At 51.2% G+C, this 13,369-nt stretch overlaps 1 protein-coding gene across 1 annotated transcript in view; it reads right to left on the bottom strand.

The window, feature by feature from the left end:
• The window catches only part of LOC139262805 (nesprin-2-like), a 121,016-nt gene that overhangs the window by 67,901 nt on the left and 39,746 nt on the right, over positions 1-13,369 (bottom strand). Inside the window, exon 5 of the mRNA XM_070877958.1 lies at positions 1,007-1,185. Within this exon, the coding sequence (XP_070734059.1) occupies positions 1,007-1,185 (179 nt within the window). The remainder of the gene's footprint in view (positions 1-1,006; positions 1,186-13,369) is intronic.

Genomic DNA, 13,369 nt, shown 5'->3' with positions numbered 1-13,369 from the left:
CTGTCTATATCCCTTTGCTGACTCTGTGTCCTCCTCACAATTTCCTTTCCTACCCATCTTTGTATCATCAGCAAACTTGGCTACATTACACTCAGTCCCTTCATCCAAGTCATTAATATAGATTGTAAATAGTTGAGGCCCCAGCACTGATCCCTGCGGCACCCCACTAGTCACTGTTTGCCAACCGGAAAATGACCCGACAAAGTGAGTGCTTTGCTGGGCCGCCTCAGAGTCTACCGCGTTGGTGTGGGACTGGTGATGGTTTTTAACCACAATCCAGCAGCTTCATGGTCACTGTTACCGATAGCAAGTTTTTATTTCCATATTTAGTTAAACAGAATTAAATTCTCAAACTGCGATGGTGGAATTGGAACTCACGTTCTCTGAATATTTAGCCCAGTTAGTGGTCCTGAGGTAAAGGGAGAGAACGACCATTCAGCCAGCAGACTGCCGCAACTGGTCAGTGACTCCCACATTGACCTTGGGGGAGAGGGTGCCGCTGTAAATATCTCGACACGGTCCCCCTCCCCCACCCCCTATTTCCCCCCATCCTCATCCCCCCATTCCCCACCCACCCGCCCCTTCCCCCCACCCATCCCCCCCGCTCCTTCCCCCCACCCATCCCCCCTCACCCTCCTCCCCCACCCATCCCCCCTCACCCTCCTCCCCCACCCATCCCCCCCTCATACCCCCCTCCCCTCACCCTCCCCCCCTCCCCTCCCATTCCCCCCCTCCCCTATTCCCCCCCTCACCCTCCCTCCTCCCCTCCCACCTCACCCTCCCCCCTCCCATCCCCTCCCCTCACCCTCCCCCTTCCCATCCCCCCGCCCTCACCCTCCCATCACCTCCCCTCACCCTCCCCCCTCCCATCACCCCACTCACCGTCCCCCCTCCCATCCCCCTGCTCACCCTCCCCCCTCCCATCCCCCCGCTCACCCTCCCATTCCCCCTCGACCTCTCCCCCTCCCCCAAGGTCTCCAACCATCGACGGCCGGTTCCAACGTACTTCATGCGCCGTTCCACGGACATGGCGCAGATGTTGCGCCAGCGTCGGTCCAGGCTGCGCGTGGTCTGCTGGATGGATTCGCATTCTGTCTCGATGTCCGAGTCGTGCAGGAGGCTGTCGCACAGGCTCAGCACCGACGTCACGCCCCCGCTGTGCTCCTCGATGTCCCGCTGAAGCTCCTGAAACAAGAGGGCAGAGGTCAGCGCTCGGCCGGCAACACGGCTCCACACCGGGGAGGGCAGAGGGCAAAGGTCAGCCCACAACATGGCTCCACACCGGGGAGGGCAGAGGGCGAAGGTTAGCCCACAACACGGCTCCACACTGGGGAGGGCAGAGGTCAGCGCTCAGCCTGCAACATGGCTCCGTACCGGGGAGGGCAGAGGGCGAAGGTCAGCCCACAACATGGCTCCATACCGGGGAAGGCAGAGGGCGAAGGTCAGCCCACAACAAGGCTCCACACTGGGAAGGGCAGAGGTCAGCGCTCAGCCTGCAACATGGCTCCGTACCGGGGAGGGCAGAGGGCGAAGGTCAGCCCACAACAAGGCTCCACACTGGGAAGGGCAGAGGTCAGCGCTCAGCCTGCAACATGGCTCCGTACCGGGGAGGGCAGAGGGCGAAGGTCAGCCCACAACAAGGCTCCACACTGGGAAGGGCAGAGGTCAGCGCTCAGCCTGCAACATGGCTCCGTACCAGGGAGGGCAGAGGGCGAAGGTCAGCCCACAACATGGCTCCGGACCGGGGAGGGCAGAGGTCAGCCCACAACACGGCTCCACACCGGGGTGCAGAGGGCGAAGGTCAGCCCACAACACGGCTCCACACTGGGAGGGGGGTGGGGGCGCGGGAGGGGGTACTGCCAGGGGGAGCAGTGAGCGAAAGGGCAGAGGAGGTGAAATTCTGCAGTCGGAGAGAAGGCTCAGGCACTTTGTTGAAGGACGCTCAATATTAAACGAGGGCGGGAGTGGAATCTCACAGAATCACCTGAAGTTCAATAGGCCCAACACAACCGTAATCTAAACTACGGAGATAGCAGAGCAGATTTTACAAATTACAATCCAGGCTTAGTGTCAACCATGGCTCAGTAGGTCGCTCTCTCGGCTCAGAATCAGATGGTTGTGGGTTCAAAGGGCACTCCAGGGACTTGAGCACATAAATTTAGGCCTGGCACTCCAGGCGCCGTCTTTCGAATGATACGCTAAACCAAGGCCCCGTCTGCTCTCTCAGGTGGATGTAAAAGATCCCATGGCACTATTTCGAAGTAGAGCAGGGGAGTTATCCCCGGTGTCCTGGCCAATATTTATCCCTCAATCAACATCACAAAAACAGATTATCTGGTCATTATCACATGGTTGTTTGAGGGAGCATGCTTTGCGCAAATTGATTGCCACGTTTCCTACATTACAACAGTGACTATACTCCAAAAAATACTTCATTGGCTGTAAAGCACTTTGAGACGCCCGGTGGTCCTGAAAGGCGCGATAGAAATATAAGTCTTTTTCTTTCTTTCTGACTTGGAAGCACAATCAAGAATTCTGGGGGAACTCTAACACACATTCACTGAGACACACACACACACATTCACTGAGACACACACACACGTTCACTGAGACACACACACACACATTCACTGAGACACACACACACACACACACGTTCACTGAGACACACACACACACATTCACTGAGACACACACACACACATTCACTGAGACACACACACACACGTTCACTGAGACACACACACACACGTTCACTGAGACACACACGCACACGTTCACTGAGACACACATACACGTTCACTGAGACACACACACACACGTTCACTGAGACACACACGCACACGTTCACTGAGACACACACGCACACGTTCACTGAGACACACACACACACACGTTCACTGAGACACACATACACGTTCACTGAGACACACACACACACGTTCACTGAGACACACACACACACACGTTCACTGAGACACACACGCACACGTTCACTGAGACACACACGCACACGTTCACTGAGACACACACACACACATTCACTGAGACACACACACACACACGTTCACTGAGACACACACGCACACGTTCACTGAGACACACACGCACACGTTCACTGAGACACACACACACACATTCACTGAGACACACACACACACACGTTCACTGAGACACACACACACACATTCACTGAGACACACACACACACACATTCACTGAGACACACACGCACACGTTCACTGAGACACACACGCACACGTTCACTGAGACACACACACACACATTCACTGAGACACACACACACACATTCACTGAGACACACACACACACTTTCACTGAGACACACACACACACACTTTCACTGAGACACACACACACACATTCACTGAGACAGCATCATCATCATAGGCGGTCCCTCGTATGACTTGCTTCCACGCCAAAAAGGGATGACTTCACAGATGTTTCAATGAAGGACCTAATATTCCAGATCCTGAACTACATCCTGAAGGGTGGAAGATGCCTGTGCGTGGATTTTTTTAACGTGGGGTGACCGTTGCACACCAGCCACCACACGGGCTTGAGAGCTAGGTCTTGGTCCAGTGGCAAGGATTAACCAGGACGACTGGAGACCTGCTCTGCTGCACGGACCTAGTGCGCACACATCGCAGTGTGGGCTGGGCCCGTGTCTCTTCTGGGCCCCAGATTCACTCCTCTCCTGGGCCCCGGTCACTTCGGGCCACTGACACACACAGATTCATTCACTGAGACACACACACACACACACACGGAGCGCATCATAACATAAGAATATAAGCATCAGGAGCAGGAGCAGGCCCTTAATATCCAAAAATCTATCGATCTCAGTCTTGCATATACTCAACCACTGAGCCTCCACAGCCCTCTGGGGCAAAGAGTTCCAAACATTCACCATCCTCTTACTGACCCCTTATCCCGAGACTGTGACCCCCTAGTTCTACATTCCCCCATGATGAGAAACATCCTCTCTGCATTGACCCTGTCAATCCCCCTCAGACTCCTATATATTTCAATGAGATCACCTCTCATTCTTCTAAACTCCAGAGAGTAACGGCCTAATTTACTCAATCTCTCTTCATAGGACAGCCCTCTCATCCCAGGAATCAATCCAGTACATCCAGGACCAAAGCATTCCAATTTACTCAGTCGTTCCAGTGACCAGTCTGTGTACACACAGAGCCCTTTGGGTACAGGGCTCAGAGACCAGTCTGTGTCCATACACAACAGTCTGTGTGTACAAAGAGTCAGACTGAACACTGTGAGCTCAAAGTAAAGTGTGACCATAGTTTTTTATTGCAGGTCTCCAGAGTGCCTCTCCAACCTGTGACGCCTCCTTAAATACCTGTGCTCCCAAGGGATTATAGGATCCCTTGGGACTCCAGGGGATGAGTCCTCTGGTGGCTGTACAGAGTAAATACAAGTCCACCTATATAACAACACTCGCCCCCCCCCACCCCCACCCCGCCCAAAGCCAACAGTGTAACTATTTACAACGTGAGTCAATCTGGGGCCCTTCTTGCCCTGGTTGATCGTCTCGGTGTGAAGGCTGGTGTTGTTGAATCATTTGCTGGGCCCTCGCTGGGCTGCTGTGCAGCTGGCCTTGCTGGGCTGCCTGGTGTGTTGGGTCCTGCTGGGCTGCTGTGGATGATGGGTTCTGCTTCATGGTCAACCGTGGTGTCGGTTGCCACTGGTGTGTGTGTTGGGGGATCAAAAAAGGTAGGGCCCAAGGTGGGTTGCTCAGGGTAGTCCGTGAATCTGAGTTTGATTTGTTCCAAGTGTTTCCGGTGAATGAGTCCATTTGAAAGTTTGACCCGAAACACCCTGCTCCCCTCTTTGGCCACAACAGTGCCGGGAAGCCACTTGGGACCTTGTCTGTAATTTAATACAAATACAGGATCATTGATTTCAATCTCACGTGACACATTTGCGCTATCATGGTATGCACTTTGTTGAAGCCACCTGCTCTCTACCTGTTCATGTAGATCAGGGTGAATTAACGAGAGCCTTGTCTTAAATGCTCTTTTCATGAGCAGTTCAGCAGGTGGGATCCCAGTTAGTGAGTGTGGTCTCGTGCGGTAGCTAAGCAGGACTCGGGATAGGCGAGTCTGCAGTGAGCCTTCAGTTACCCTCTTCAAGCCTTGCTTGATGGTTTGCACTGCTCTCTCTGCCTGACCATTGGACGCTGGTTTAAATAGGGCAGATGTGACATGTTTGATCCCGTTACGGGTCATGAATTCTTTGAACTCAGCACTGGTAAAACATGGCCCATTGTCGCTCACCAGGACATCAGGTAAGCCGTGTGTGGCAAACATGGCCCGCAGGCTTTCAGTAGTGGCAGCGGACGTGCTAGCTGACATTATCTCACATTCAATCCACTTGGAGTACGCGTCTACAACCACAAGGAACATTTCACCCAAGAACGGGCCTGCATAGTTGACGTGTACCCTAGACCATAGTTTGGAGGGCCAAGACTATAAACTTAGCGGCGCCTCCCTGGGTACATTGCTTAACTGCGAGCATATATTGCATCTGTGAACGCAGGACTCTAAGTCCGCATCGATACTGGGCCATCACACGTGGGATCTGGCTATCGCTTTCATCATTACGATGCTTGGGTGGGTACTGTGGAGGTTATTGATGAAGGTGTCTCTGCCCTTCTTGGGGACCACTACTCGATTGCCCCACAGAAGGCAATCTGCCTGTATAGACATTTCATCTTTGCAACGCAGGAACGGCTTTATCTCTTCCTGCATTTCCACTGGGACACTGGACCAGCTCCCGTGAAGCACACAGCTTTTGACTAGAGATAATAAGGTGTCTTGGCTTGTCCAGGTTTTGATCTGCTGGGCAGTGACAGGTGATTCACTCTCAAATGCTTCCATAACCATGGCTAGATCTGCGGGCTGCGCCATTTCCACCCCCGTGGTGGGCAATGGCAGCCTACTGAGAGCATCGGCGGAGTTTTCTGTGCCTGGCCTGTGGCGAATGGCGTAGTTGTATGCGGACAACGTGAGCGCCCATCTCTGGATGCGGGCCGATGCGTTGGTATTCATCCCCTTACTCTCGGAAAACAGGGATATAAGTGGCTTATGGTCAGTTTCCAATTTGAATTTTAGCCCAAACAGGTATTGATGCATTTTCTTTACCCCATAGACACACGCTAACGCTTCTTTCTCAATCATGCTGTAGGCTCTCTCAGCCTCAGACAGACTCCTAGATGCATAAGCAACTGGTTGCAGTTTCCCAAAATCATTAGCTTGTTGCAATACACACCCGACGCCATATGATAACGCATCACATGCTAGTACCAAACGCTTACATGGATCATACAACACACAAGCAATTTGTTTGAACATAACAATTTTCTCGCTTTTACAAAGGCATTTTCTTGGCTTTTGCCCCAAACCCATTCGCCCCCTTTTCGTAGTAAGACATGTTGTGGTTCTAACAGTGTGCTGAGACCCGGTAAGAAGTTACCAAAGTAGTTCAAAGTCCCAGAAACGACCGCAGCTCCGTCACGTTCTGTGGCCTCGGTGCGTTCTCGATTGCCTCCGTCTTCGCATTGGTGGGCCTGATGCTGTCCACCGCAATCCTCCTTCCCAGGAACTCCACTTCAGGCACCAGGAAAACGCACTTCGAGCGTTTTAACCTGAGCCCCATGTGGTTGAGTCGACTAAGAACCTCCCTCCAGGTTCTGCAGATGCTCAACTATGTTTTTCGACCTGTGACCAAGTTGTCGTCCTGGAAGACCACGGTGTGCGGGACCGACTTCAGTAAACTTTCTATGTTTTTCTGGAATATCGCTGCCGCTGATCGGATTCCAAACGGGCATCTGTTCTAAACAAAAGGACCTTTGTGCGTGTTGATGCAGGTGAGGCCCTTCGATGATTCCTCCAGTTCCTGCGTCATGTAGGCTGAAGTCAGATCCAGCTTCGTGAACGTCTTTCCTCCAGCCAGCGTTGCAAAGAGGTCATCGGTCTTTGGTAGTGGATATTGGTCCTGCAGGGAGAAACAATTGATAGTTACTTTGTAATCAACACAGATTCTGACGGTGCCGTCTCCCTTGAGGACAGGGACAATAGGACTGGCCCACTCGCTGAACTCGATCGGTGAAATGATGCCCTCTCTTTGCAGCCAGTCTAGCTCGATCTCTACCCTTTCTCTCATCATGTATGGTACTGCTCTTGCCTTGTGATGGATGGGTCGTGTCCCCGGAATTAAGTGGATCTGCACTTTTGCTCCTTGGAATTTCCCGATGCCTGGTTCGAACAGCGAAGGAAATTTGTTTAAGATCTGGGCATACGAAGTGTCGTCAGCGGGCGATAGCGCTCGGACATCGTCCCAGTTCCAGCGTATCTTTCCCAACCCAGCTCCTGCCGAGCAGCGTGGGACCATCGCCCATTACCACTCAAAGTGGTAGCTTGTGCACCGCTCCATCGTAGGAGACCTTTACGGTAGCACTGCCAATGACGGGAATCAGTTCTTTCGTGTAAGTTCTTAGTTTCGTGCAAGCTGGAGTTAAGACTGGCCTTGAGGCCTTGTTGCACCACAACCTTTCGAAAGTCTTTTTACCCATGATGGACTGGCTCGCGCTCGTGTCCAGCTCCATTGACACTGGGAGTCAATTTAGATCAACACTCACCATTATCGGGGGACAATTCGTGGTGAATGTGTGCACCCCATGTACCTCTGCCTCCTCTATCTGAGGCTCTGGTTCGTCCTGATCTTGCGTGGATCTGTTCTCCTCTGCAACATGGCGGTTTGCAGGTTTAACAGGCTTAGCAGCTCGCCTGTACACTCGTTGGAGGTATCCCATTGTTCCACAGCCCTTGCAAACGTATCCTTTGAATCGGCATGAATGGAAACGATGATCACCCCCGCAGCACCAACAAGATGTTAATGGCCTTGCATTCATCACCCTTGATGGTGGACTCTGAGACATCTGTGGACGTGTAGCTGCAGGTATGTGACCTGCCCTGTACGTTACGATTCGAAAACAACATCACTTTGTTCACAGTACTTGTAGCAGCACTTGTGTGCTGAGAGATTTGCTTCGTATTGTCACTGGTGGCTATGAACGCCTGGGCTATCGCTATGGCCTTACTCAAGGTTGGGGTCTCGACAGTCAAAAGTTTGCGAAGTATGGTTTCGTGGCAAATGCCAAGTATGAAAAAGTCTCTGAGCATGTGCTCCAAATATCCTTCAAATTCGCAATGTCCTGCAAGGAGTCTTAGCTCGGTGACATAACTCGCCACTTCCTGGCCTTCAGACCTTTTGTAGGTGTAGAACCGATACCTCACCATCAGAACGCTTTCCTTCGGGTTCAAATGCTCTCGGACCAGTGTGCACAAATCGTCGTACGATTTCTCCGTGGGTTTCGCTGGAGTGAGCAGATTCTTCATGAGGCCATACGTTGGTGCCCCACAGACGGTGAGGAAGATCGCCCTTCGTTTGGCAGCGCTCTCTTCCCCATCCAGCTCGTTGTCCACGAAGTATTGGTCGAGTCGCTCCACAAAAGTTTCCCAATCATCTCCCTCCGAGAATTTCTCCAGGATGCCCACTGTTCTCTGCATCTTTGGGTTCGCTATCTGTATCTCGTCGCCAGTTGTTGTGTATGGAGAAAGAGTCAGACTGAACACTGTGAGCTCAAAGTAAAGTGTGACCTTAGTCTTTTATTGCAGTTCTCCAGAGTGCCTCTCCAACCTGTGAGGCCTCCTTAAATACCAGTGCTCCCAAGGGATTATGGGATCCCTTGGGATTCCACGGGATGAGCCCTCTGGTGGCAGTTCAGAGTAAATACAAGTCCACATATATAACATAAGAACAGAAGAACATAAGAATTAGGAACAGGAGTAGGCCATCTAGCCCCTCGAGCCTGCTCCGCCATTCAACAAGATCATGGCTGATATGGACGTATCCTCCACTTACCCGCCCGCTCCCCATAACCCTTAATTCCCTTATTGGTTAAAAATCTATCTATCTGTGACTTGAATACATTCAATGAGCTAGCCTCAACTGCTTCCTTGGGCAGAGAATTCCACAGATTCACAACCCTCTGGGAGAAGAAATTCCTTCTCAACTCGGTTTTAAATTGGCTCCCCCGTATTTTGAGGCTGTGCCCCCTAGTTCTAGTCTCCCCGACCAGTGGAAACAACCTCTCTGCCTCTATCTTGTCTATCCCTTTCATTATTTTAAATGTTTCTATACGATCACCCCTCATCCTTCTGAACTCCAACGAGTAAAGACCCAGTCTACTCAATCTATCATCATAAGGTAACCCCCTCATCTCCGGAATCAGCCGAGTGAATCGTCTCTGTACCCCCTCCAAAGCTAGTATATCCTTCCTTAAGTAAGGTGACCAAAACTCCAGGTGCGGCCTCACCAATACCCTGTACAGTTGCAGCAGGACCTCCCTGCTTTTGTACTCCATCCCTCTCGCAATGAAGGCTAACATTCCATTCGCCTTCCTGATTACCTGCTGCACCTGCAAACTAACTTTTTGGGATTCATGCACAAGGACCCCCAGGTCCCTCTGCACCTCAGCATGTTGTAATTTCTCCCCATTCAAATAATATTCCCTTTTACTGTTTTTTTCCCCAAGGTGGATGACCTCACACTTTCCGACATTGTATTCCATCTGCCAAACCTTAGCCCATTCGCTTAACCTATCTAAATCTCTTTGCAGCCTCTCTGTGTCCTCTACACAACCCGCTTTCCCACTAATCTTTGTGCCATCTGTAAATTTTGTTACACTACACTCTCTCCCCTCTTCCAGGTCATCTGTGTATATTGTAAACAGTTGTGGTCCCAGCACCGATCCCTGTGGCACACCACTAACCACCGATTTCCAACCCGAAAAGGACCCATTTATCCCGACTCTCTGCTTTCTGTTAGCCAGACAATTCTCTATCCATGCTAATACATTTCCTCTGACTCCACATACCTTTATCTTCTGCAGTAATCTTTTGTGTGGCACCTTATCGAATGCCTTTTGAAAATCTAAATACACCACATCCATCGGTACACCTCTATCCACCATGCTCGTTATATCCTCAAAGAATTCCAGTAAATTAGTTAAACATGATTTCCCCTTCATGAATCCATGCTGCGTCTGCTTGATTGCACTATTCCTATCTCGATGTCCCGCTATTTCTTCCTTTATGATAGTTTCAAGCATTTTCCCCACTACATATGTTAAACTAACCGGCCTATAGTTACCTGCCTTTTGTCTGCCGCCTTTTTTAAACAGAGGCATTACATTAGCTGCTTTCCAATCCGCTGGTACCTCCCCAGAGTCCAGAGAATTTTGGTAGATTATAATGAATGCATCTGCTATAACTTCCGCCATCTCTTTTAATACCCTGGGATGCATTTCATCAGGACCAGGGGACTTGTCTACCTTCAGTCCCATTAGCCTGTCCAGCACTACCCCCCCTAGTGATAGTGATTGTCTCAAGGTCCTCCCTTCCCACATTCCTGTGGCCTGCAATTTCTGGCATGGTTTCTGTGTCTTCCACTGTGAAGACCGAAGCAAAATAATTGTTTAAGGTCTCAGCCATTTCCACATTTCCCATTATTAAATCCCCCTTCTCATCTTCTAAGGGACCAACATTTACTTTAGTCACTCTTTCCCGTTTTATATATCTGTAAAAGCTTTTACTATGCGTTTTTATGTTTTGCGCAAGTTTACCTTGGTAATCTATCTTTCCTTTCTTTATTGCTTTCTTAATCATTCTTTGCTGTCGTTTAAAATTCTCCCAATCTTCTATTTTCCCACTAACCTTGGGCACCTTATACACATTGGTTTTTAATTTGATACTCTCCTTTATTTCCTTGGTTATCCACGGCTGGTTATCCCTTCTCTTACCGCCCTTCTTTTTCACTGGAATATATTTTTGTTGAGCACTATGAAAGAGCTCCTTAAAAGTCCTCCACTGTTCCTCAATTGTGCCACCGTTTAGTCTGTGTTTCCAGTCTACTTTAGCCAACTCTGCCCTCATCCCACTGTAGTCCCCTTTGTTTAAGCATAGTACGCTCGTTTGAGACACTACTTCCTCACCCTCAATCTGTATTACAAATTCAACCATACTGTGATCACTCATTCCGAGAGGATCTTTTACTAGGAGACACAGACCCCATTGGGTACACAGCTCAGTGACCAGTCTGTGTACACACAGAGCCCTTTGGGTACACGACCCAGTGACCAGTCTGTGTACACGACCCAGTGACCAGTCTGTGTACACACAGAGCCCTTTGGGTACACGACCCAGTGACCAGTCTGTGTACACGACCCAGTGACCAGTCTGTGTACACACAGAGCCCTTTGGGTACATGGCCCAGTGACCAGTCTGTGTACACACAGACCCCATTAAGATGCTCCCAAGGTGGCTCAGTATCCTCCAGACACTCAACGTCTCACACAGCTGAATAATGGTCACTAGGGCGAGGGGTCGGAGAGTGGCCAGATCCTGCAGAACTTACGCTCCAGCCAGAGTCCGAATCTCGTCAGTGGAGGGAGAGAGAATGTGGGAGATCGGGGAAGGGGAGGGGGGAAAAGAGAGAGAGAGAGAGAGAGAGAGAGAGAGAGAGAGAGAGAGAGAGAGAGAGAGAGAGAGAGAGAGAGAGAGAGAGAGAGAGAACGTTCACTGCAGTTCACTCTGTAACTGGTTAAAATAAATTCAGACTGAAAAGGGAGAGAAGATAAGGTGAGCACCTCTGGGTAACCCGATCTAATACATATTAAACAGGAACTAGTCTCCCTCCCTCCACAGGCGGCTGCTTTAGTTTCTGGCACCAAGCAGGAGAAGGTTAGAGTGACATTAATTATTGATGACTTGTTTTATTTTTAGACCAGGGACACAAACTGAAGATAAAGAGATCAGATGCGCTCACTCCTGCCGTTTTGCACACGTGGTTTCTGCATGTGTGTCCCCGCCCGCCCCCACGGACCCTGGGGTACCCCCTGGCCCAAGGGACATTCCGAGCAAGTGAGGCCAGGCGAGCTATTCAGCTGCGGGGGCATCACAAGCACGCCCGATCCGGTCCTGACCTTCCCTCTCTCCGGGCTAATCTCCAGCCGGATCACCCGTGGGTAGTGCATGAGCTGGGGGTCCCGGCTCACCGTCTCCCCATGTATGGGGGGGCCCCCATGGCTGCCTCGGAGCCGATCAGCGCAGACCAGGAGGGGAAGCTGGGGCCGCCCCGAGTGGAACGACTCGGTATGCACTGTTCCTCAATAACTTACCTGCTCCCCTTGCATTAATGTCGTTTTAAGATGCTTAAAGGATTTGATAGGGTGCATAGAAAGAAGCGATTTCCTCCGGTGGGGATTCCAGACAAGGGGGCATAACTTTAAAATTAGAGCCAGGCCATTCAGGGGTGATGTCAGGAAGCACGTGTCAGTGCTCAGTGAGTAGCACACTCGCCTCTGAGTCAGATGGTTGTGGGTTCAAGACTCACTCCAGGGACTGGAGCACAGAAATCCAGGCTGACACTCCAGTGCAGTACTGAGGGAGTGCTGCACTGTCGGAGGGGCAGTACTGAGGGAGTGCGGCACTGTCGGAGGGGCAGTACTGAGGGAGTGCGGCACTGTCGGAGGGGCAGTACTGAGGGAGTGCTGCACTGTCGGAGGGGCAGTACTGAGGGAGTGCCGCACTGTCGGAGGGGCAGTACTGAGGGAGCACTGCACTGTCGGAGGGGCAGTACTGAGGGAGCGCTGCACTGTCGGAGGGTCAGTACTGAGGGAGCGCTGCACTGTCGGAGGGGCAGTACTGAGGGAGTGCTGCACTGTCAGAGGGGCAGTACTGAGGGAGTGCTGCACTGTCGGAGGGGCAGTACTGAGGGACGCTGCACTGTCGGAGGGGCAGTACTGAGGGAGTGCTGCACTGTCAGAGGGACAGTACTGAGGGAGCGCTGCACTGTCGGAGGTGTGGTCTTTCAGATGAGACATTAAACCGAGGCCCCTTCTGCTCTCTCAGGTAGAAGTAAAAGATCACAGGGCACTATTTCGAAGAAGAGCAGGGGAGTTATCCCCGGTGTCCTGGGGCCAATATTTACCCCTCAACCAACATCACTAAAACGGATTATCTGGTCATTATCACATTGCTGTTTGTGGGAGCTTGCTGTGCGCAAAAATTGGCTGCTGCATTTCCCACATTACAACAGTGATCACACTCCAAAAGTACTGCATTGGCTGTAAAGCGCTTTGAGACGTCCGGTGGTTGTGAAGGGTGCTATATAAATGCAAGTCTTTCTTTCTTTCTTTCACTTCTTCACACAAAGGGTAGTGGAACTCTCTCCCTAGCCCCTCAAAAGCTGTGGATACTGGGGG

The sequence above is a fragment of the Pristiophorus japonicus genome, chromosome 4 (genome assembly GCF_044704955.1).
Source record: "Pristiophorus japonicus isolate sPriJap1 chromosome 4, sPriJap1.hap1, whole genome shotgun sequence".
NCBI lineage: Eukaryota > Metazoa > Chordata > Chondrichthyes > Pristiophoridae > Pristiophorus > Pristiophorus japonicus.
Note: the sequence above shows the minus strand (reverse complement) of the source record. Positions and strands in the feature narration are given on the sequence as shown.